Raw genomic sequence first — 26,173 nt, 5'->3', positions numbered from 1 at the left:
AATGGCTGCAGCATCCTGGATCCCTTCTGCTCTGACATGTTGAAGGATCTAGTCTCTTTAGGATGTGTTCATCCCTACCCTGTGCTACTCTTTGATCAATGTGTGATCAGTTTGTCTAAAATGCCAAGGAAGTCCCTGCTGTGATTCCCCCCTAGAAAAAAAAAGGAACATTTTTCACCTCTCTGCCAACCTCTGTTTAGAGTCATCAAACTCAAGCTTCATGAAAGCAGCCAGGAAACAGAAGGGAAGCAGGGATGCTGATTGCTGTTGCCTTGGAAAGGGGGATCCACTCCATTGAGGGCTCTGTGGTTTCCATGGGAACAGCACTGATGTTGTTGCTGGCCCCTAGGGCTGGCAGGATATACTGGAAGGAAAATTGGAGAGAAGAAAAAGAAGAACAGAACTAAACTTTGCAGACTTTGAAGGTATTTGGGGGAACTGGATAAGGCTGCTCCATTTTCCCTGCATAAGTAACTGTTCCCAGCCTACCACATGGGCTGTGTGGTCCCAATGGGAAGCACATATATTCACACAACTGGACTAAATACGATGCTATGGAAAGAGATACCAATGCAAGCCAGCCAAGAGTTGGCAATAGATGGATTTCAACACAAAGACCAGAGAGGAATGTGCCCTCTGCTCCATGCCAGACAAGGATCTTGTTATTGTTATAATTAGGGATAATGATAGGCAGCTCCAGAAAACATGGTGTTAGGTATTTCACATACACTGTCTAAAAACTTCATAACAACTCTATAAGGATGACATCAACACACGCATCTCCAGTTGGAAATGGTATTGGAGGCATCTGGACATGGCTCTTATTCCCCTCATGCAAAATACAACCCAAGAAAAATGTCAGTGAGCACTCTCATCCCAGCTTTAAGAGATGCCCTCAGTCCTTCTGGAGTTAACATGAGGAAAGGCACTCAAGCAGGGTGACATCAACACCAGCCATTAGCTCTGCAGGAGGAACTAGAGGTCCCACACTGTTTAATCTCCTATTTTATAGATGAAGGAACCAAGTACAAGAAGCACTGGCGGAGCAATCCAATCAAGTGTGCCACCCTGTCTTCATACATGCCTTTAGGATAGCTGCACTGTTTTAAACACATCATTTCCCACGTGCATGTGCAAGGCACCAGAGTGTGTCATCCACATGAGTGTTTTTGCCTGGCCTCTTGGAAGCACACTCAGCTGCTGCTGGCAGCTTTTCCCTGAAGCACTGTGCATGTTGGACAAAACTGACTTACTCCATCATTACACCATGTACAGGGGCTGCTCTCTTCAGGGTTCTTCACTTATTAGATGCCTGCTGTGTGTACTACATCATTCCATGTGCTTGGAGCAGTCAGTCTCCATTGTTCAGATGGTCAGTGCATAATTTGAGGCCCAGATATGTCACCAAAGGCCCTACTCTTGGAAGTGCTGATACTGAGTTGCACATCTGCAGATTCCCAATTGAGGACACAAAAGCAAAACCTGGGATAAGAATAAAAGATAAAAGAGGATTGTATTCTTGGCAAGTTGTACATAAGTACTTTGAACCCATTGTTACAAATTCATCATCATCCTGGTGTACTTTCTTAGAGGGGGCTGTGGTGAAAAAGTAGTCAGGGTATTTATGATCTATGTCAGGTGAAGCTGTCTAGGGGAATATTTAAACTGGTCATTTCACCTTGCTGTTAGCCATCAAATAAGAATTCTTGTCATTCCTGAAGCAAAATGATTTGAAAGCATTTGACTCAGCTCTTCTCTGCCCTTCCCCACTGCACATTCCCTACCTTTATCTCAACCATGGACCAACCACATCAATTTTACAAGGAAGCCTTATAGTGCCAACTGTTCCACTAACAGACTGGTGTGACCTGCATCCAGGCAATGGCTGGTATCATCCATAAAGAACTTTTATACATTTTCTCATAACCAGTCATCACTTCTGATGGAGAAGGCATCTTTAGCCAAGGCCAGTAGCACTCAACTGATAATGGATCAAATTGGGATCTAGAGGGCACAATATGATCAGGTCCCTGCCAGGATCCTCAGTTCCTGGAAGAGAGAGAAAGGAGGCCCCTGAGTATCAAGGGAAGGAGGACCCTGATTACATTTCTGTGGTCTCATCTCAGTTCCCTCCTGCTTAGCTAGGACCTTGGATGGCTCCTCAGTACCTTTCAGAGCCAGCAGCAAGTCCTTTGGGTCCTGTCCCATCCAAGGCACAGCCCCCATCTGAGTCTTGCCTAAGAGTCCCATGTGTTGGCTGGGCATAGAGATCTCTGACAAGACCCTTCCTCTACAAAAAGGCTAAGCCCAGTGGAATCCATGTCTTTGCTCAACTTTTATTCATCCAGTTGTTCTTGTCTGAGTATCAAGGGGATTTCAAATCAAAATGCCTGGATTCAAAACCAACTTTGTTGTTTGCTGACATGGATCTCTTGGTAAAACCACTACACTGCCTGGGTTACTGCATGGATGAGGTGTCAGCGACGAGGGAGGAGGGAGCTGCTGATGGTGTGGACATGCTGTCAGGCTCTGCCCTCTACCTCCCTTCTCACAGCATTGGTGGGTGCTCATGTGTTGACTTACTTAGCTCTCTTCATATGCTGCCCTAGAACCGTTATTGCTTAAAGCTACATTACTCCTCTTGTAGGAAGCAAACTGGGCAGGAAGTAGAGCAATAGCTGGCTGCCACATATTTGTGACAAAACCTACCTTGGTCCTCACCTCTATATCTATCTATATTCCCAAATGATTGGGGACCTCATGTAGGCAGTTCCAACATGTTATTCTTTGGGTTGGTGCTCTCTCAGGGAAGACCACTGACTTTTTTACCTATTTGTGATAGCAATTGTGATCAATAAATTAACTTGGCATCCTATCATCCATCTCCACCTTTCAGTGTGGGAAGACATTAAGAGTGTTTACATCTGAACCCTGGAACTAGCCAATGCTGAAAAATTCTGTGGCAAAGACAACTGAAGTATAAAAAAATAAAATAAAATAAAAAATAAAAAAATAATCAGCCTATCTGTTTCTCTCTGGTGGTGTGGCAACAGAATTTAGATCAGCTCAAATTCCCTTTTTGGAGGAAGTCATGAAAAGGAAGCAGTCACTGGGTAGAGTGAGATTGCAAGTTACTGCAAGGAGATGGGTTGACAACAGTTAAGGGCATCCACTGCCCTAGATTTGCTGGGGTGTGGCCCTGCTCTGTGGGTGTCTAGCTATGGATCTTCAGTCCTCTTTTTTTTTTTTTTTTCCTACTTAATCTTCTTGTCTTTTGAAGTCCTCATGTGAAAAATGGGAATGACAGCAATCTGTAGGGGCGGAAAGGGATATTGGAGGCATACAAGCCTCAGCGCCTTCCAAGAGCAGGTGCTCAATAAATAGGCACTGTCATCATTTTTGCATAGTTTTGATATTAGTCTTCCTGCCCAGAGTCATGGTCTCAATCTTTTTAGGTCCATCACCAGCCAATTGAGGCCTAACCTTGGCTCCCAATATCACTGAGAATTTATATAAAACAAAGGAAACCTCAGGAGAAAGTTGCAAAAGTGTGGACATTGGTCGTCACCCCTTCAGAACCCAAAGTTGGGATGCAGACTCTAGGCAAGGTCAGGAAACATGGAAGCAAGTCACCATGCTGGAAAACTCTGGACCCAAGGCACCAGTCCAAAAGGGGTGGGACACAGCTGCTCTGACAGGGCTTTTCCTCTTCTAGTTTCCTGAGTTTGAAAAGTGGACAGAAAGGAACATTTCTCATAGTTTATGATCCAGGCTGGACTTTGAGGGGAGGGCAAGGAAATGTGGGAGCCATTGGATGGTTATTAGGGCTAAAACTCATTTACCTAGAGTGAGTTCAAAGAGAAAGCATAAAACTTAAGTGGCCTCTCAAGAACGTAAGACATTCTGTGTGTAGACAGAGAGGAAGAAGGTGGGAAAGAAGTGATTAGAAGGCTGGGAAGAAGCCCCTTGTGAACACTGTCATGAGCAGGGAGGTTTTAGGAACTAAAGAGCTTCCTCCTCAGGGAGGGCTGGAGACCTTCCTCCATCTCTGTTCAATTCAGCAAGGGCACTGCCAGCCAGAGGCGGTAGACCTGCAGAGGAAAGAGGCTAGAATTGGACATTGCAATAAAATGTCTGGGATCCTTGCACATGAACTTCCCACTTTTTCTGTGGACCCTCATCCCCTCACAGTCATTTTCAGATGTAGCTTCATGTGGTCCCCAAGGTGAAGTTCTCCAGGTTTCCTCTCATTTTCTCCATTCATTGACCAGGGGAATTCTGGACAGCATATTTAGAACAGCTTCAACTTAGGAAAACTTGGGGTGACCACAACATGCCTTTTGTTCCTTGTCTCCCTCCATTCATCATCTCAGAAATCAGACAAAACTAGCAAGTGTGAGCCTTAACTAGACACAGGTGAGCCTTGCTTTTGTTAAAATGGCTTCATTGAGTTAACATGGGTTGCAAACATTATATGTGTTTGTGGTCTCATGATAGACATATATAGATGCTCTTGAATTTATGATAGAGTTACATCCCAATAACTCATCATAATGTGAAAATATTCTTAATTGAAATATGCTTATACTCCTAACCTACCAAGTATCATAGCTTACACTAGCCTGCCTTAAATATACTGAGAACCCTGATATTAACCTACAGTTAGACATCGCAAGAGAGCATTGTATTGTATATCACTTGCCTGGAAAATATCAAAAGTCAAAGTATGGTTTCTACTGAATGTGTAAAGTTTGCACACCATTATAAAGTTGAAAACTAAAAACCATGGTAAGTTGAGGATTGTCTGTGAATTATGAAATGATCACTATATTTAAGATAATTAACACATCCACCACTTCTACATGGTTTCTCTGTGCGTGTGTGTGTGTGTGTGTGTGTGTGTGTGTGTGTGTGTGTGTGTGTTGAGAAGATTTAGGATCTATTCTTGGCAAATTTCAAATACACAATCTGTATTCTTATCTCTGATTCCCTTGCTGGACATTAGAAGGTGATCTTTGCTTTCTATACTAAGAGTACACTCTGGCCCCAATACCTTGTGTCTCAGACCCAAGACCACATGACACACCTTACTCCAGCACTGCCCTATAAATAAAATGTGACAGACATCATTACCCTATGTACATGTATGATTACATTTTTCACAAAGGAGTGATGATGTGAGAATTTGGCCATGAAGGGTTGATTGGATTTTATGATAGAGGGAAAACAGAGGTTAGGACAGATGCTGCAACTTGTGTGTATATAGAAGCAAATAAAGATGCAGAAGGAGGAAAGTGCAAGGTGTATTCAGGGGATTGCACATGATCCTATCTGATAAGATATGAGACTTAAAATCAGCGTACTACAGTAACACAGCCACATCAATGTTTATAATAGCTCAATTCACAATAGCTAGATTGTGGAACCAACCTAGATACCCTTCAACAGATGAATGGCTAAAGAAAATGTGGTATACATACACAATGGAATATTACTCAGCCTTAAAGAAGAATGAAATTATGGCATTTGCACATAAATGGACAGAATTGGAGAATATCATGCTAAGTTAAATAAGCCAATCCCCAAAACCAAAGGCCAAATATCTTCCCTGATAAGTGGATGATGATATAAAATGGGGATGGGTAGGGGTAGGGGGTGAGAGAAGAATGGTGTAACTTTAGATTATGTAGAAGGAAATGAGAGGGAGGTGGGGTATGAAAAATGGTGGAATGAGACAGACATCATTACCCTATGTATGTGTATGATTACACAAATGGTATGAATCTACATTGTGCACAACCATAGAAATGAAATGATGTACCCCATTTGTGTACAATGAATCAAAATGCAGTCTGTAAATAACAAAAAATAAATAATTTTAAAAAATATTTAAAATAAAAGATATGAGAACACACACAGTGCTCACTGCTCAGCTCCAACAACAAGCACAATGCTTGGTTGACAGTAATTGCTTAGTGAGTAGTTGTTTGAGTGCAGGGACACGTGCAAAGCCAAAAAAAGAAGGGAAAGAAAGCTGCAGTAGGAAATGGCTAGAACCCACTTGGAGCTGCCAGTTCACATGCTCAGGCTTGGATGCCATGGTGCAGGAGGTTTGGGAGTGAGGAGGAGCCTGACCAACCCTATAGTTGATATCCCAGCCCTGTGGCCAATATGGGTCAAGTCTGAAAGAGGAGCAGACTGAGAGAGCATGGAAGAAATTATAATAGGCACAGGCCACAGTCCCAAGCCATGGCAGGGAGAGAAGGAAAAGAGGAAAATGGACAACTGAGAGCAGGACCATTAACCTGCCCATGCCATAGACCCCTTGGTCACTCAGTGACTCCTACAGACCCTGCTCAAAAAAAGAATGTTTTCCACTGCATGCAACAAAGTACATACAGTTACAAATGGAAACTGATGATGTTGAAATGAAATCATGTCAAAATATTAAGGAAAAATCCAAGATAGTAGTTTGCATGCTTCTTCACTGAACTTTAAGTCATAAGTGGTGACCATAGCATTGAAATGATGAGTGAGAGCTGCATGAATATAATAAATAGTGCAGTTGGCCCTCCATATCCATGGGTTCTGCATCCATGGATTCAACCAACTATTGCAAATATATTTTTAATACTGTATGTTATACTGAACATGTGCAGACTTTTTCCCCTTGCCATTATTCCATGAACAACACAGAATGACAACTATTTACATAGCATTTACATTGTATTAGGTATCATAAGTTATCTCATGATGATTTAAAGTATATGGGGGAATGTGTGCAGGTTCTACACAAAGACCATACTATTTTACATAACGGACTTGAGGATACACCGATTTTGGTATCCCCCTGAGGTCCCAAATCTAATCCCACATGAATACCAAAGGACAATGGTAGTATGAAAATTTCAGACTTTGGGTTTTTCTAATGCTACTCTGGTTTTTCACTCACATTCTTATTTGAAGAAAACACTAAATTCTATTTAGAGTTTTGTAAACTTAAAGATGCAGGATTTTTTTTCTCATTCAGGTTCATGAACCCCATATTAAAATCAGGACTCTTAAACCAAAATTGGTAACAATGCCCCAGACCTCCAGCACTGAAAATGTTGGCATCTGGACTGAGCTGTTTTTTTCTCTCTGTTCTTTAGCCCTGCATGAATTTCCCAATGACATCTTCACCAATGAGGATAGAAGACAAGGAGCGGTGGTCCTCCACGTGCTCTGTGTAAGTACCCCTCTTGTGCCTCTGCCTGGAGGGTTTGGAGGGCAGGAGGTAGGTGGGCAGCTACGGTGCCCATACAGGAATCTCCCTCCCTCCTGGCCGTCTCCAAATACAACATCTTTTAAAGGTCACAGGTTTATATGCTGGAAGACACCTGTCTGTATCCATTTCTTCATATTAGTGTTCAAGTGTGGAGTCTGAAATCAAACAGACTTGCTCTCCCTGTTAGCCTGCTTCTCTGCTCACACACTACCCCCTTAACCAGCCTATCTAATGCATCTCAGTATTTCCCTTTACCATGCTTTATGTTTCTCCACGTGATCTGTCATTAGATAGTTATTTGCTTATTGTCTGTAGATATCATAGGTGAGCCCTATGAGAAGAGAGACTTTGTTTTATACTTGGTTTCTTTCCCACACTTATTCTTGACACATGGTGGGGACAAAGTATTTGCTAAATCAGTGAATTAATCTTAATGATAACTAGCATATCATCAGCAACATCATAGGTGATCAAAAAGAACTTGTTTCCTTCCTTGTGGACTTGTATGTCCATCATTATTCCAGCATCTTCTTCAACAGACCTATTGGATCTAAGGCTTTGATTTGCCTTGTCTCCATTTGGAGAGTTTGGGCAGTGTGTGCGTGTGTGTGTGTGTGTGTGTGTGTGTGTGTGTGTGTGTGTGTGTGTTGTGAGAGAGAGAAAGAAAGATTTATCTAAGAAGTGACTGCAGAACCAGAAAGCTGCAGCCCAAGTCTGGATTAGCTACATCACTGTTTTCCACTCCTATAGCATTTATTCTCCCTTAGAATTAATTCCATTCTCTTAATTCCATTCTGGTTATTCCTGCTATGAAACAAACTCCCCAAGTTTAGTGACATATTCAGTTACTATTTTGTTTTGCTCATGGATTCTGTGCATCAATCATTCTGAAAGAGCATGGAGAGAATACTACTCAATGTAATCTCTGGCCTTGGATGGGGCTGGAGCAACTGGTTTTAGAGCATTCATTTGCAAGAGGGCTTCTCCACTGCCATGTTAGTGCCTGGACTGGGATTGGCTGAAGGTCTGGCTCATCTGGAACCATCATCCAGGACTCCTTATGTGACTTCTCCAGCTTGGCAACCTTTGGGAGTCAGACTTCCATGCATCATCTAGCAGATTAGAGAGGGGAGGTTATGATGAACAAGAAGGAAACTTTGTGGCCTATTGTGATTTGTCTTTGGAAGTAACACAACATCATTTCTGTCATTTTCATTGCAGTCACAGACTACCATGACCCAAAGGATAAGACAGAGAACTTAGTTTTCAATCTGTATGGAGAGATGGTTGGTAGCACACTCTGGGCTCTGGAGTCAGGTTAGACATGGGTTAGACATAGAAGACCACTTCTATTGTTTTTGCTTTTGTGTGACTTCTGACAAGATAGTTCTGCATCCATGAGCCACCCTGAAGTTGATTCCTTTCTTGATGGAAGCAATAAACACTTCAACTCTTTCCCTACCCCCATCCCACCTGGGGCAGGGAGGAAGGCATGAGATGTCTCCTTTTAGCAAAGTTGTCATCTAAAAATACCAAATGAATAATAAATTTGGAGCCCTCCCAGGCCTCCCTGCCCTTCCAGAGAGTCTCATGTATCAAGCAATTAATACAGATGCCACCTTTGGCACCACAGAGGCTCCCCTGTCATAAGACTGAGGAGACCCAGGCACTGAGTAGGATCCAGAATTTTCTAGTTAGCTATTAGCACCCTGCCACCTCAACATCTGAGATGAGATTTCCATTCCAAAGTGGAGCTGTCGCCTGCAGTTGGCAGTGCCCTTTCTCCCACCTCCATCTCCCCAGCTAAAGTCTAAGGGTATATGTTTCCCTTGCTCTTCATGAGCCCTGGGTACCCAGTAAGGCCTCTATGGTCTGTTTAGGGAGTGTATTTCTAGAATGACATGAAAGCAGAAATGTGCAAATAGTGTGTAATATTGCCCTTAGACACATCCTGATAAGAGTGAGCATCAGCCCATAAAGGACTTTGTAGTCCTTGATATTTAATAATATTATCAGTCCCTGCCCTGGGCCCTGTACTTTAGAATCTACAGGTCAAGGAATCTATGAGCCAATGTTGATGCCTATCCCTTCAAGACCCCATTCCAAGTTCACAAAACACTAGCATTCTCCACACAAACAACCTGAGCTTGTTGCCAAGGTCTTTGCAGGCCTCCTCCGGGATCTACCACTTTGAGGGACGAGACCTATGTGAAGCAACCTTGAACTTGCTGCCTGGGGTTCCACATACCTGTATGTCTGTCTTCTACATGACAGAGATAAATGTTAATGTAGACCTGCTGATGCATCCCCAATATGCAGGACCACCTCTAACATTATCCAGCCCACTGTAGGCTCCTCCACCCTACCCCAGACATAAGCCTCATAAAAGAAATCCCTTCATACTGTATTTGGTGCACTGAACAAAAAAGTTGCACAGTTACTATTTGTTTGGGCAGGAATGAATGATTCTTTTTTATACCCTTCACCTACCATGGTCATTTAGGATGCTCAGGAATTGTACATGGACATCTTTGGAGGTAACAAGAATTGCTGCAAGGGCAAACAGTTGCCATTTTTGTGGCCGACAGGAAACACGAATGCATGAGTCAAAATACAGACTTCCTGCACATGCACATCTAGAAAGCACTTCCTGAGCCCTTGCAGTATGGTAGTGCTGGGCTGGGCCCTTCTAGATAGCTGAGATATGGCTTCATCCTGCAGGAACCCAGTGTATTTTGAAGAAAACCACTTATAGTCAAGACCTACCATGCCAAAGTGCTGGCGGAGGCCTATTCTATGTGCTGTAGAAGCTTAGAGAAGGCACCAGGGAGCTGGGAGGATACTGTTCTTGAAGATGGGCAGACAGTTTCTAAAGAAAAGTGGAGAGAGGGGATTCGAGGCAGAAGGGGGAGTTCTGTGCTTGAGTATGTAGAGATTTGAGACTTCAGGGGGCATAAAGGGAGCAGAAACCAAAGATGTGGATGATGGAGAGCAGGAAAGCATGAGGGTGGAGAATGGGAGAATAGTGGAACCTCATATGGGAAGCACCAGGAGGTGAATTAGCTGCAGCATTGGAATTGGTGGGAAGCAGATTCCTGATTTGCCCACCCCTCAGCCACACCTTCTTGCCTAAGGATAGAGTTGAATAAGGTCAGCTATATCCAGAGGTGACCAGAGTGGTCTTCCTCCCTGCCAGTTGCAAAAAATCATAGAAAAGACTCTGGACAATTTGGGCAAAGGGTTCCAGATTCTTAGTACCCTGAGGAATACCCAAGTCTGGTAAGGGTCCTTCTAGAAATGCATGTAGGGGCTCAATACCATCCCATCCTCTATAGGCTCCTGAAGAGTTAGATCTGCTTCATTCAGGTCAGGGAGGGATGACCTTCTGCCAGATGGTCCCAGCAGGCTTGTCCTATTATCCCGGGCTACACCAGAAAGAGGACCACTGGGCTGTCTTTTCATGGGGTTAACTGGCTGTAATCACAGGTCTCAAGAGAGTTCCAGGTACTTTCCAATCCTGTAAAACCTGTTCAAAGTTAGCACTTGCACAGAAACTCAAACTACCCACTCTGTTTGGGTCCAGGAGTTTGCTTTTTGAGTAAGGCCTATGGCCTTCAACTTCAGTTGGGTACCAAACTGGGGACATGGATGGTTCTGAGGACCCCCGGAACAGTCTTTTAAATCACAAATGTGCAAGTTTACTTCTGTTTTTCTTCCATGATAATACTTTTCTCTTTATGTGTGATTTGTGGAACTCAAAACAGCCATTTTTGGCTCAACTTGCCGAACACTATAGCTTTAATTTCCTCTTGGATCTTTCTGCTTTTGTGGATTTAAGAATCCCTAAGCCCCGAGATTGCACTTCAAAAAAAAAGGTTTCGATTCCTTCCAACTATTCTTCATGTATGGGTTCCTCACAAGTGGGGAAATCCATGATCTTTACAATATTATCAACAATGAATATCCCTAAGAAAACAAACTTGTCCTAGCATTTGCTTTTTATCCCATCTTTCATAACATTGAGACATGAAAAGTAGGATGTCCGGTCTGTAAGGGTATTTGCACCCTTCATAAACTCATTGAGCCTTCCCTGAATGGAGGAAGAAGCCTATGAACAATTTTTTATGAATAAAAACTATGTTTTATTTGTGATTTATAAATACTTGCAAAATTTTGCTAATTGTCCTCCATATCATAGATAGCTAAGTTTTTGAAATTATCAGCCAAGCTATACATTTTCCCTTCTAGTAAAAGCAGCTTTAGATAATTAAAGTTTGTAATTCTTTCTCAAGATGAGTGTGGGTAGTTCTCTATCTTTATTAGATCAAACTCCACAACAGGAATAAATATTTTTTGTGCCCTATATCAACTTTCAAAAGTGTTCTTCCTGAATTCTGAGACTTGGTGTCCCCCTTTTAATATAAATCCTCTTCTTCTGGCAGGTGGATATTTCTATGCACTTATGTGTACAGCGTAAAGTATCACACATCTGAAGATGATTTTCTAGACTTATTAGGCAAATTCTTGTTAAGTGAATCTATTTAAGAAAGGCTGCTAGCTAATGCAGCAGCGCATACATGTCAAGGGATGTGCCCAGGAAAGAAATAGCTATGAGAGGGCTGGGGATGTAGCTCAGTGGTAGAGCACTTGCCTAGTACGTGTGTGGCCCTGGGTTTGATCCTTAGCATCACCAAGAAAAAAGATAGAAAAAGAAATATCAGTGACAGTGTTCTATTGTGCATATTCTAAAGCCCAGTCATGCTCTAAGAAATCTCACAGGATACCCAGGAGTTTATGCAGAATGGAATTTTTCTTCCACTGAGCTGTTAAGTTGGTTGCTGTCTGACCTTCTGCCTTGACACAGTCTGTTCAGTGTTAAAAATCCCCTTTCCACATCTCCAGCTCGACCTACCCCAGTTCCCAATGCCCATTAGGGATTTTCATATAATAAAGGAGGTGAACTCCAAATAGGGTAGATCATTCTGGAAACCCAGGCAGGATTCCTGTGCTGGGCCATAAAACCAGGACTCTAGCTATTTTCCTCCAGAAATGGTAAGGAAGATCATTGATATAATATCTTTCAGCCCACCCCATGTGATGATGTCCAGGACTTGATCCCAAGTTGGTCATCTCCCTTGACTCCCACAACTCCTATCCATGGTTCTTTCTTGTTCCCCCATCTCAAGGAGTTTTTCTGGTCTGGGGAAAACTCATTTTATATGCTTACATCTAAATTCTTTCTCTTATTCTCATATTGGCTTTTAAGTTTAAGAATTGACTGATTTCTGTCTCAGGATTCCATTATGACCTTCCTGCTTCCCAGGACTATAGAGGAAACCTTTTGGCATTGAAGGAAACCCCTAGGATAAAAGCAATGGAATGTGATCTGTGAATGAAGGAAGAGGGAAGCTCTTTAAATAGTATCCTCCCTCTGGTTTTGTGGGGTTTACAGATCTGTTCCCTATTTCTTCAATTTTACCTTAACTGGCCTGTCTCCCTGCTGTGCACCCTCTTTGTTCTCTCTGAAGAAGCCCAGTGGTTCTGTGTTCTGGCCCTGACTGTCCCTGGTGTGGTCGTCTGTACACCTGCCCTGCTTGCTCACTACCTTCTAGCTCTGTTCTCTTTCTTCTTTCACAGAAGTCTTACACTGGCCCAGCTCATTTTAATATTTGCCAGACCTTGTTCACCTGCCCACATGAATCAGGCCTCCCCTGAATCAGGCCTTAACCTGTCACGGAGACTGAATCACATAGTTGCCTCAGAGGAGCCTGAAGGGTGGAACAACTCTGAAAGGGAAAGTCTCAGCTCCAGAGTCCAACCTACCTACCCACAGTGAGAATGGAGACAAACTGTGATGTGTTTCTAAAAGTGCCGGAGGCTGGGGGTGCCCACGTCCCAGGCAACTGGAGAGGCTCCTTTACTCCCATCTAACTTTTTCCCTTTCAGTCCTGGTGATGGGGACAGGGAGCTCTGTTCTGGAGGGGACCTCAACAATCAGATGTCCTTTCCAGTTATTTCTGCTATTTAATTTCAAAATCTGGAGGAATGATTTCACTAGCTGTGATCTCCCTGGCCCAGATTGCTTTTGTGAAGAGTCAGAAAATGAATTAATTAATGTAGTAACTAGTAACTAGTTCTAGAGAGCAGAAAGGCCAGGGCTCCAGCGGGAGGTGGGGGAGACTCCTCCCCAGCTTCAGTCTCTCCAGGGACTTTCTTTATCAAAAATCACATTCCACCTCATCCCCAGGGGCTATTTTTGTCTTCCTACGGCTATCCTTTAGTCTTTTGACTTTGGGACTTAAATTTTCCCTTTCAGATCATCACTGTCCAATAGAATCCTTTGTGCAGATGGAATTGTTCTATATCTTTGCTTTCTAATACAGTAGTCACTGACCAGAGGTGGCTATTGAGCCCTTGAAGTGTGGCTAGTGTGATTGAGTTTTTTTTGTTTTAATTAGTATAAGTTTAAATAGCCACATGCAGCTAGGGGTTACTTTAGAAGACCTGGTGATGGGACTCCGGGGTTAGCTTAGGGGTAGAAGACTTTCCTAACACACACAAGTCCCTGGGTTTGATCTCCAGCAATATACAGAAAGAAAAAGAAAAAGAGAGAGAGAGAGAGAGAGAGAGAGAGAGAGTCTAGGGATGAATTATAATCCAGCATCCTGCCTCCTTTAAATTATGGTGTCCACTAGAAATCAAGAATCAGAGATGGCCAATGAGAAAAGTTGCAAGCAAAGTTTCTGCTCCTTTACTTAGTCCTCTTATTGGATGACCTAGGCATGGCCATTCCAACAAGCAGGATGCATAGGAGGCAGCGCCTGGCCACCAGAAACAATGGCAGGGTGTAACATGCTGGGGAAAGAGGAAAGACGCTTAGAGTAGGAGTTAGGAAACTTGTGAATCACAACAAGCTCAGTGCTTTGGAACAAGTTCCAGAACATTTTTGAACCTCAGTTTACCTATCTGTAAGGTGGGTCACATAGTAAGTACCCAAAAAATGTTAGATTTTTCTGGTCTTCACCTTCTCCCTGCTCCAACACCCTATAAAAGGCCATGCTTCTAAGCACCTCTTGTTGTGGGACCAGAGCCAGATCAATTCAAATGTAGCTGCCATCCTTGTGAGCAATAGGACGGGGTACCATGAAGGCCTCTCTGCAATTGGCATTTCCATCAAGTCCAGGGCTTAAGGCAGGGTGCTGCTTGCTGCTGGGATTTTTAAATTAACAAATAACGGTTATATGGATTTATGGGATACAATGTGATATTCTGATACATGTATACATTGTGGAATGACCAAATCAAACTGATTAACATATCTATCCTCACATACACATAATTTCTTGGTGTTGAGAACATTTAAGATCCATTCTTTGGGGGCTGGGTGTAGCTCAGTGAGGGCCCTTGCCTAGCATGCTCAAGGTCCTGGGTTCAATCCCCAACACCACAAAACAAACAAATAAAATCCACTGTTAGCAATTTGAGATCCATAGTACATCATTATTAACTATAAACCAAGAAAGGAAGAAGAAAAACTATCTGCTGATGGCATGATCATATATATTGAAAACTCCACTTTAAAAAATTTAGAACCATCAAATGAATTCAATTGTTAAGAGAACAGTCCCATTTACAATAGCATCTATCAAATACTTAGGAGTAAATTTAACCAACTTAAGGTTAAACTTAAGGGACCCAAATGATCTTGTTAGAAAGGTCCTAGCAACAATTCTCTCTCTGGGCAGACGTGTTTAGTTAAGGGATTTCACCCTGGAAGAGAAAAATGATTAGAACAGCTTGTGGAATTTGCTGTTTACTCTTGGAAAAGTGCTGAGCATGTCCCTAATTTGTCAGTGTCAACACAAGGCTAAAAGTGGTGTCCAGAGAGGATTAGCACAAAGACAGTAAGTTATTATGTTTCGATAGATCTTAAGTAGGTCCCTTCTGCTCCCCATGGGTGGCTTGGTGCTGGGTTGATGTAAAGCTGGGTAGAAAGCATGATGGTTTAAAGCGCACACTTTTAATGAAATCCACCTGAGTTTCAGTCTTGGTTTTTTCTACTTATTAGCTTTTAGCCATGGGCAAGTTGCTTTGCTTTGCTCAGCCTGTTTCCTTATCTATGCTGGAGACAAAGACGGTACACACTTTGTCATGTTGCTTGGTGGGATACCTGAAAGTGGGAGTGTGAAGCACCTGGCAGTGTCTGTTACTGAAAATACCATGCTTTCCATCTGTACTCCCTTGGTACTCCCTTAGTATGTGCCTGTCCAACTTTCAGCTTCCAGCACCCCCTTGCAAATATGGGGTTTTTTGTGTCCCCAAATCACATTCTTCCAGAATGCAGATAGCCTCTAAATGTTAGGAAAAGACCTTTGACAGAGAGAGGGTTGGTGATGGATAAATAGCTCAGTCCTATGTGCCTTGGTTGCACTAACTGAAGCACATGTGCTACCTATTCTCTCACATTCCCCTAGCAGAAGTAAAATCTACTATCCCAGTAACTTTCTTAGCAACACACATTGGTCCCTGATTAATTTCCCAGCTCACCCACTGACACTTCCTGGGAGTATCATCTCTCCTCCCCTAATAACTTGTATTTGAATCCTGGTATTAAGTTCTGCTCCTTGGAGCCCAGGCTCACCTGGCTTGAGCTACCTTCTTATTATGCAAGTTAGCCTCCCACCCACACCAAACAAACCCATGAGCCTACAGAAGATGAAGAATTCTGCAACTCCAGTCCCTTCCAGACATCCAGAAGAGATAGTCTGGGGTGAGTTGACCTGTCATCACTTTGGTTTATGCCCTGAATCCAAAGCAAGACAAAAAGCAGACAGGAGAATAGACTTTGAAATAGAAAATTTTAATTTTATGAAGACCCCACATAGTAAAGAGATCATTTTGTTGTTGTTGTTGTTTTAGTTCATCCTCTGCCTGCCATAGAGAAAGCATATAGATTGCTTGGATACCAAATGTTTACATGTAGAGACCATATACTTCCAGTTTGCTGGAATAATAAGCAATAATAACTTAATAATAAGTTCATATTATTGGTCTAATTATTATTTGGTCCACCTGTTCCCCACTCTAATATTTTATTTTATTTTTATATAGTAAATAAACTTTATCTGTTCCTTTTAAATGGCATTGTCATGGTCACAGATGACATATAATAGTTATCTATAGATTCTTTGCAATTTATGGAGGTATGTTTTCCACTGAAAAATATAAGCACAAAAGCTAAGTCAACAATGAGGAGCTGCTATTTGGGTTCATCATATGTCACAGTTAAAGAGCTAGTCTTTAGCAGTAGTCAACACATTTTTCTGGGTAAAATACTCAGATGCCCTAATTTATGAGAAACCCCCATGTATCTAATTTGTCAGTAATCATTCCATGTTAAATGTTGATGCTGAGTGGCTTTTGCTCTTTGTCAATAGTTTCCTCCTGATTCTGTTCTCTGGAAAAACTCAGTATAAAACCTGTGTTTTATTATGTCTTGAGACCATGCTATACAATGAGAACTTTGTTCTGTATTCTAGTTAATTTTCTACACTCTCCCCAACCCTATCCTATGTCTCTAGTATAATATAGAGATTCTAGAAAAAGGTTTCAAGTTAATATTTTAATTTATTTTTATTTGTTCTAATTAGTTGTACATGACAGTAGAAAAACCTGACCCTCATGGCAAAGAAGCTTCCGTACCCCAGGAACCTAGATGTACGGTGTGTTCTAAACTCAGTATCCCCAGTGTTCATTTCCAACTCTTCTAGGATTTGGAAAAAAAGGAGATTCTATAGCCAAGCTTGTGTCTTGGGCTGGCTCCTATGGAAGCAGACCCTTTCAGGGTTCATAGCAGGCACTTCTTTCCAGGCCAGTGATCCCAGGAAGAGGGGACTGAGGCAGAGAAGGAAGGCCAATAATAAAGAGTTGTGCTAAAGCCACTGCAGGCGGCTGCAGGCAGCTTCATCTCACTGTGGAACTAGCAGACAGTGGAGAACACCTAACTCTTATTATCCTAATGTGGGTATGAGGGGTCTGGGACATTTATCCATCAAACTCTTGTCAGTTGTTGGCTGAGGGCTGCTTGGGGATCCTTTCCATTTGGTCCCATAGTCATGGCAGTTGAGCAGGCTCCAAAGCCCTCATATAAGTAGAGAGTCTTGGCACTGTTGGGGACTCAGGAATATGAGTGCCCAGGGACAAGGACAAGCACTGACAGCATCCACTACAACATATACTAGATCTTACCCAGTGGGGCCACCCCAACTAGGGACAAACTGACACCTATGTCCACAGCTTGAGTTCAGCCTGCAGATCCTGGCCAGAAACTTCTTTAGGGTGTTCTCCTCCTCTCCATGTTCCACAGACTTGGAGCATGTGATGAGCACTCAGATGCCACAAAGATCCTCTGGGCATCTCCTGAGGCAGGGTGTTTGATTAGGGTTCCCTGAGGCTTTCCACAGTGTCTAAACCAACTTGGTGGTGGTAAGAAGGAAAGATGTCAGACTCTGGGGAGTCTGTAGGTACCCAGTTCTGAAACTGAAAAACTATCACACTCTCCTCAGGTGTGAGATGTCATCCCCTGCTGTCCTTCCCCTCCCACACAGCTTTCCTTCTTCTCAGCTCACGTGTTCCCATCGTAGCCCTTGAGTTATGAATAGCAAAGGTCTTACCTCATCCCAAGCATTTATTCCCTTCAGAGCACTGTGTCTGACTCTGGTCTTGACACGTCCTATTCATTCCATTACCATTTTGCAGCATGAGTGTGAAGGTCAAGAATATAAGCCCTATGTCATGTATTGCCTGTGTGACCTTTAATACTGTGTCATTTTCCAAATTTGTGTATGGGGATGAGCTAGTACCTACCTCATAGGGATAAATAAAATAAAGCATTATAACTAATGCTTAGTCTGGTGCCTGGCACATAACAGGCATGAGAAAAACGTTAACTCTCATATGACATTCATTGCTTCTACCCTGAGTCAATCCATGACCACCCATTGTCCGAAAGGTGGACATTTAAATGATCTTCCTGGGCTCTGCCTATTCCATTCCAATTAAAATTGAGCTCCACAGCACCAGATCAACTTCTGACAGCAATGTTACCTCACACTTTGCTCAGAGATCTCCCCAACAAATCTCCCCATCATCAGAGGATGAACAATGCATGGGAGGGAGCAGGTGGAGTTTTAGAATCAGACTTCCTGGGTTCAAATCCCAGCCTCATCACTTTTAAGTACTTTGCAACTGAAAGTAAAGGCACAGGTTACTTTTCTTCTCTGTTCCTTGTTTTTACTGTAAAATGAGTATAATGATGGTACTACTTCATAGGGCTCACTATTTGAGGATTAAATAAATCAAATCTATGTCAAGTGCTTAGAAGAGGGTCAGGAACTTAGTGTGAGCTCAGTAATTGTTTATCATTATCACCACGGTTATTTCGGATTGTCTCTGTATTCCATTTGTCAATCATTTTTTCCAGTTATTTTGTTCTTTTCTGTACATCCATACATTGTGGTTTAGCAAAAACAGGTTCTTTAACCACCAAGAAATCCTAGGGCCTTCTCTCCCTCCATTCCTGGGTAGGTTCCTTCATTTTTGTTCTTGGTATCCTACAAGGTCCAACTAGATACCATGTACTTTTGAAGCTTTCTCTCACTTTCCATAAGGAAAAATGGAACTTTGCATTAGCACACATCTCTCCTACTCTAAAATTTCCACTTTCCCTTGTTACTCTCCTCTAGCATGCATTACCTTTCCCTTCTCTTGTCAGATTGGTGTTAGAAAGATGGGACCATGCCTTAGTCATTATGTCTCCATAATGCCCAACATGGCACTTTGCCTGGAGAAACTGCTCACTGAATGTGCAGTGTCTTAGTAAATGAATGAATGAAGTACACTTGATAGCTTTGCTATTGAGTACAGTCCACTGAGCTGGTAAGTCAGAGTTATTTGCCAGATGAACATTTGAGGAGACCATCTTGAGAGGCATGTACTCAATTAAACATACAGAACACCCCAGCTTACATGGCAAGAAGATCAAGTTAAGCAAGCACATACAGGTCACCTGTATCAAAGGCATACCTTGACTCTTTCTAAGATGTCAGTGCTGCCCAGATAGCCTGAGCATTGCAAAGACCTAGTGACAGTGGAGATCTTCCCCGGCAAAGATATGTCTATTTCACAATTCACCGGTGACTCAGAGTCCTTTCTGAACATTCACACAAGACATAACATCTAAACAAACATCATTTTTAATGAGGATCACAATGTTCTTCAACTTCTATTGAGTTAAATTCTTTCCCTGAAGCACTGGCCTCTAACTACTAAGGTATTATTTTAGCAACCAAACTCAGTGTCCCACATATGAAAGGTGCCCAAACATGTCATCAATTAAGAATGGGAGGAGGTGAGGTTTGGGAATGTGACTTTGATTTCCTAAGCCCATTTAGCCTGGAATGTAACCACTAGAAAGTAAGCTGTCCTGTACGCCCCAGACTCCAGGACTACCTAATGAGAACCCCGGAAGCCCATGTGCTAGTTGACTCCTCTATTTCCCATTGCTTCTTGATCTGTTCAAAAGTTCTGGAAGTTTTTCCCAGAATTTTAAAATTTTGTGGGTTCCCTTATTCTTGCACTTTGAGGAACCTCAAGGACTCCCAGAGTTACTGCCCTTTCAATTTGCACAACTTCTTTCCTTTGAGGAATTTGGAACCAAATCTCAAGGAACTGTTTCGGAGTACATTTGGAAAAAACTATCAACCAGCAACCCTCTCAATCCTCTAGGCTGGGAACCCAAGATGGGACCCATTTGTCCATCTCTTTATGATCAGCATGTGTATCATTAACTTACCAATGACATTCTTTTTGTTTGAGATACCTGTATCTTAAGGTTCTCTTCATCATTTACCGTAGGAATCAAAGGAGCTGTTTGCAAATAGACTCCTTGATGGCATGCCCTTCTACCCAGAAATCTCCAAGCACGCATACAAATTAGATCTAAATGTGGCCCTCACAACTGGGCCTTTGGTTTGGATGCAATTCACTGATTCTCATGATGTATCCTCACAATACTAAAGGAATCCCTGCTGCTCACCATGAGCAGATTCCAAACATAGTCATGGAATCTGTCTTGTCAGCTATTTCATTAGTACTCTGATTGCTGTTGTTTTATGCACGAAGGTGGAAGACCCAGGATTTCTTTTTTGCCTTCTTGAGTTTGTTAGAACTGCATTTTCCTCTGTGCTGTGGACTGCAGGGATTAGGCAGAGGTGTATTTTTGGCAGTTAACATAATGCTTCTCAGAATCTGAAGCTGTGACAGGACCAGCAGTTTTGGCTGGAACGGGGCCCTCTCATCCTCTCCTGGCCACAGGCCCAAAATTTATTTGACTTCATTGCTTTGGTTTTGCAGAGTCGTCTTGGGGAAGACCCATTACTCTCCATTATAGAGGGCAGGTCCTGGAGGGTAATTTGATCCCCATACTAAGATTTGAATGTATATTACACACACACACACACATACACACACTCGCACGCACATGCATGTACATATGCACACATATGTAAATTTCTAATACTCTCTAATCTTTTTGTAAAACACAATGGGCAATAATTTTAATATTTGAAGTACTACTAAAATGTAGTTCTGATAAATAAATGTATATATACATACATGTGTGAGGGATGTGTGTGTGTATGCATGTGTGTATCTCCCTTGGCAACACAGGCTTCCTCATTTTACATGGAGTTAGAATGTTTTCATTCTCTCTGCCAACCTGTTTATTCCTTAGCCTTGACATCTCAGTTACTGTTACCATCTGTCAACCACCATGCATTGAATTACTCAGGCTGGAATCCTAGAAATCAACTTTGATCTCTCTCTCCCTTACTCCCCACTCATGGGCAAATTCTGTGTCTTGATCTCATCTTCTCTCTTTCATGTCCATGTTACTTGTGGAAGTCCAAATGGTGCTTTGAAAACACGCATTATAATCAGGACTGCAGGATCTGACCTTGCCCACCTCTCCAAGTTAATGTCCAACCCCCACTCATTACACATTAGCTCTGGACCTTCCTCCTGGTCCTCAAACATTCCAAGTTGCCCCCTGCTTAGGTATGCTGGCACATCCCCTTTCTTTTTTTTATATATTTATCACAAATCATATTTTTATTATGTAGGACTAACATTTCTTTTTATGTTTATGCTCTGCATTATTCTTTCTGTCCAAAAATGCATCCCCTTTCTTGATTCCATTTGGACTCCAAAGATTACTATCTTGGGCAGTGTGTTACACATGTCCCTATTCCTGTCTGCATGTGAACTCTTACCAATAGCCTGAAGCCTGAATGTTTGCCCTACTCTTTGCTCTGCTGGCAAAAGAATCAGACTTTTCTATACCAAAAATGGCAAAAAGTGAATCCTCTTGTTTCTCTTCCTATAGTAAATAGACGAGTCAGCTCAGGGAGGAATCTGTTCAAACTAGAAAGAGTTCAGCATGACTAAAGGGATGATTTACTGCGTCATTCCTTATAAAACTAACTGGCCCTCATTTAAAAAAAGAAAACGTGTTGGGAAGTAAGTATGATACTCCTCTGTGAATATATTCATGTTGATTTGACTTGATTTAATGATGGTGTTGGCATGGATACACAGCACGAAGAGAGAGGGAAAAGGGGTCCTTCACTGTATAACGTGGGCAGACTTCCATTGTTTTTCATTGTGAATCGTCTAATAACATGATACAAAGAAAGCGTACTTGCTGGGCATCATCATGCTGCCTTGAATATCTTCAGATCAACTGAGTTCTAAGTGTCTTTTTCTGCATGCTTTGGGGTTCAGTGGTGATGGTAAACCCATTCATCAAAGGGGAGAGAGCATGGCTGGGTGAGGATGTCCAGATCTTAAACTTGTTGATTTCCATAATAGTTCAATGATGGCAGGTCATTGAGTCACAGAGCCACCACTGACCGGTTCTATGACCTTGAGAAAGTTATTTCTCCTGTCAGGTCTTGGCTTTTTCATCTTTAAAATGAGGAAAATGTTCTCAAGTTCTCAATGGTAATTTCAATATTTATCATTTATACAGTAGAAGAAAAAAAGGGTTTCTAGGTGAACTGAAACCTCCATCCCTGGACAACTGTGACATTTTCTTGATTCTCCAAGAACACAAAACCTTCTAAAGAGGCTGAAGTTCTTGAAAACACACCAGGAGGCTTTTCTTTGCCTAAATAAAACTCCCCAGGCAGTATCTAGGAGCTTGACAATGGAAGAACTCTCCCAAGGAGGCTCTGTACCTTCTAGTCCTTAGTAAGTGAGCACATCTCCAAGGCCCTGGGTTAGATCAAGTCACATGATCAGAGGGCAGAACAGAGGCCTACAGCTGCTCTACGTAAGGAATGGGACTCCTGTCACAAATAAGAACCACTAGCCCCCAAATACTAAAGACAAGAAGCAGGACACTTGGCAATGCCTGGCTCCTGTTGCTGATGCCCAGTCACATTGTTCTGCATCTGTCCACAAGTATCAGAATAGGAGCTGAGCAGAAGGTCCCTTCCACTGTAAAGTCAGTCACCAGGATAACAAACCATTCATCCTCAATGTCATTTTTAGCTACAAAAGGACCCAACTGTGGGTACTGAGTGCATCAGAGTGTTTCCCAAAAGTCCCAAAGCACACAAACAAACAAATTAATAACCATCCAGGTAATCAGGAATTCATCTCTCCCACTCATGGGTCAGGTTCTGCAGTCCTCTCATCTGGACCCTTAAGGGTCCAAATACTAAGATCTGCCTTCACCCTCTCTTTTCAACAGAGTCATTAAATCTTCAGAGGCCATCTCAGCCTCTGATGTCCACAACCATGTGCTTCATGGGATCTCTACAATACTGAGAACAATACTGAGGACCCCACCATGGAGATGGTCCCTGCTCTCTGTCCTGGAGTAACTATGATGGAGCCTTCTACCACCTAGGTTCTTGTTATGGAGAAGGACAAGGAATAGGGAACTGAAGATAACCATTTATTCTTTCTTCCATTGATGAGTACCTGAGTGCCTCTAAGCCACCAAGCAGTATGCCAGGCAGGAAGAATTCAGTGATAGATGATGCATATAGCACTTATAATCCAATGAGAAAGACAGGTAAATTACAGAGTTATGTAGGAAGAAGACACTGTCTACAGAGCTGTGATACCAATGCTGCCAGGTCTTCTGCATGCTGTGCTCAGTCAACCCTCAGTACTCAGAGATAGACACCATGGCACCACTTCTCAAATGAGGACCTGAAGGGCAGAAGGGTGGGGTAACATGGCATTGGCCACACAGCTAAATGGTAGGCAATTAACTCGTATAATAAGGATCAGCACAGGCTGTCATAGGAGTCCATGAACAAACCACTGATTGGCATATTATTTGATATTTAATAACTGAAAGGAAAAGAGACACTGTCCATGCAGAAAGACAGATATCAATCACAAACAACCAATGTGGCTACATTAACACATACTAACTGAATTTCAAAACTGCCTGATCCCGTCTTAAGAAACAGAGAAAGCACCCTTTGCAGGTATCTATTGCTGTACTTAATGGCTTGAAATAATTTATTATCAATCCTGGCTCTGTGACTCCACTGGGCTCAGCTGGGTGGCTCTTGTTTCTGCCTCAGGCAGAAGCTGTAAGATGACAGCTGAAGCTGGGGTCCTACCAATGTGTTCTGGGGTCAAACATGCAAGATGGCCTTCTCATTCGCATACTGGGTGTCCCAGAACTGCTCTGCATGGCTTCTGTGTCCCACAGAGGAGTCTGAATGACTTGCAGAGCTGCTCAGAGCTCCAACAGGCAGAAAGCAGGGGCTGCCATACTGCCGAAGGAATACCCCTAAAACTGGCCCAGCATCTCTTCTGCTACATTTTAATGAATGAAAGTTCCAGGATCTGCCTGGAAATAAAGGGCACAGCAAGGTCATACTGCAGAAGAGCACATGGGACACAGTGATACTGTTGTGTGTGTCTTTGGAAAACAATCTACTGTAGCAACTTTGAAAGAGATAATATATAAGTGGGACTCAGTGAAGGAGGGGAGAGCAGAGGGAAATCTCAGGCATCAAGACAGTCTGTGCGAAGGCAGAGGGGAGACAGAACACAGGCATGTGTAGATTTATAAGACTCTTACTATGACTAAAGTATTTGGCTCATGATGGGCAATGGCAAGAGCTGAAGCAGGGAAGAGGTCTAAACCACTTATAGTAACAACATTAAAAGTCATTGAGGAAGTTTAATCAAGTAAGGAATTGATCCAACCACAGCTACATCTTGGAAAGATTTTGCTAGCTATAAAATGGAGAATGAGGGGACAAGACCAGGTAGACCAGATACCTTCCCAAGCACTTCCCCCCCCCCACTTCAAGTAAAGAAGCTTCTAACTTAGACTTTGGTCACAACTCAAACCTCAGCTCTGCCCTGGTCCCTTGCTCTCATCTGAAGGCATAGTTTACATAAAGAGCAGGAGCCCCAGGCCATGATATCTATAGGGCTTAGATGACTCTGTTAAGCTCACTTGTCTGAGGTTCTGGAAAGCTTGGAATAGCACTAGTGATAATTACAGAATCCCCACATATATTGATGAGAAACAGCTACATAAATAACACAGCTTGGTATTTACAAAATGCCAGTTTTCTGTAAATAAAAAATTTTGGCAGTTACCACCAAGCTGTTCATTCACTCTCTGAAGCCAGCACTTGTTTTATTATAGCTCTTTCCAAGGGAGGCATTGGGTGCCATTCTGTTGGCTTGACCAGGTACAACTCCAGAAGCAACTAGCAATCCAAAACCAGGAGTAGTAATCTGAAATCTCTCTTGGAAGGTGGAGACTTCTTTTTGACATCCCCCCCCCCCAAAAAAAAAAAAAAACTGTTTTGACCGTTCCCACCCTCTATGCATACAGATTTCCTACCTGTTATTGTAAGTTAGGACTCCTCAGCATTTTTTGGTCCACAACTCATTTATAGGTCTTGATCAGCATTTCCTGAATTTTCTTAGGACACTAGCGAAGAAAATTGTCATTGGGTAGAAATTCATTCAATCTCACCACTTATGTATGACCACTCCAGTGAAAAAGGAAACTAAATCAGAATCCCAGAGTTGCTGGAGATATGGCAACCCCAGATGCACTGGGCAGAGCCTGCTTCCTGCCCTCCCCATCTCTGTGCAGCAGCCTGAAGTGAAAGACCATGCTGGAGTCAGCCTGGTTTCTTCACATGCTCAAGTGGGCAGGTACAAGGCTGTGAACTTGAGGCTCTCTGTTGCTGTAATCCTTCCAGCCACATGCCAGGTGGTCAGTGCTGTCTGGAACCTGTCTGCCTGAGATCTGCTGCCTAATAGACATCTGTCCTCATAACAGTGCAAGATAGCAGGAAACATGGACACGTTTGTTCTTATGACCTTTCCATTTTACAGATTGAAAAAACTAGGACTCAAAGAGGACAGATAACCTAGCCAAGTCACAGAGTAAACCTATTCAGTCCAGATCTACAATTGGACAGAATCTCCCAGACTCCAAAACTTGTCTTCTCAAGGACTTGACCCTTTGGCCAGGAAAGGGAGATAAAGGAACTCAGTAAGCAATTCTCCCAGCAAAGGAGGCCTGGAAGGACCACTTGCAAACTAAGGGAAGTCCTCCCAGGACATCTCTGCCTAAGCCTCCATTTGAAATGCAAACTAAATCTTCAATCCACCTCAAAAATGCAAGAGTAGTTCCTTTACACAAAGATGAAACCAGAAGATTCTCAGAGGCCAGAAACACCAACCCTTTCAGTATCCTACATTCCAAACAGTATGTGAGGGGCAGTCAGTGCCACAGAAGAAATGAACGTCACATGTGCTATATGTGAGTTAATATTGCACTGGATG

General features: G+C 42.6%; 1 protein-coding gene across 2 annotated transcripts in view; it reads left to right on the top strand.

Moving 5' to 3' along the window:
* SLC24A3 (solute carrier family 24 member 3) overlaps positions 1–26,173 on the top strand; it is a 511,438-nt gene that overhangs the window by 302,878 nt on the left and 182,387 nt on the right. For both annotated transcript variants that reach the window (XM_079123534.1, XM_079123535.1), the window contains exon 3: positions 7,152–7,228. In XM_079123534.1, coding sequence (XP_078979660.1) covers positions 7,152–7,228 — 77 coding nt within the window. The remainder of the gene's footprint in view (positions 1–7,151; positions 7,229–26,173) is intronic.

Source organism: Sciurus vulgaris, assembly GCF_902686455.1.
Source record: "Sciurus vulgaris genome assembly, chromosome: 2".
NCBI lineage: Eukaryota > Metazoa > Chordata > Mammalia > Rodentia > Sciuridae > Sciurus > Sciurus vulgaris.
The sequence above is the reverse complement of the archived record's forward strand: the minus strand, read 5'-3'. Positions and strand labels throughout refer to the sequence as shown.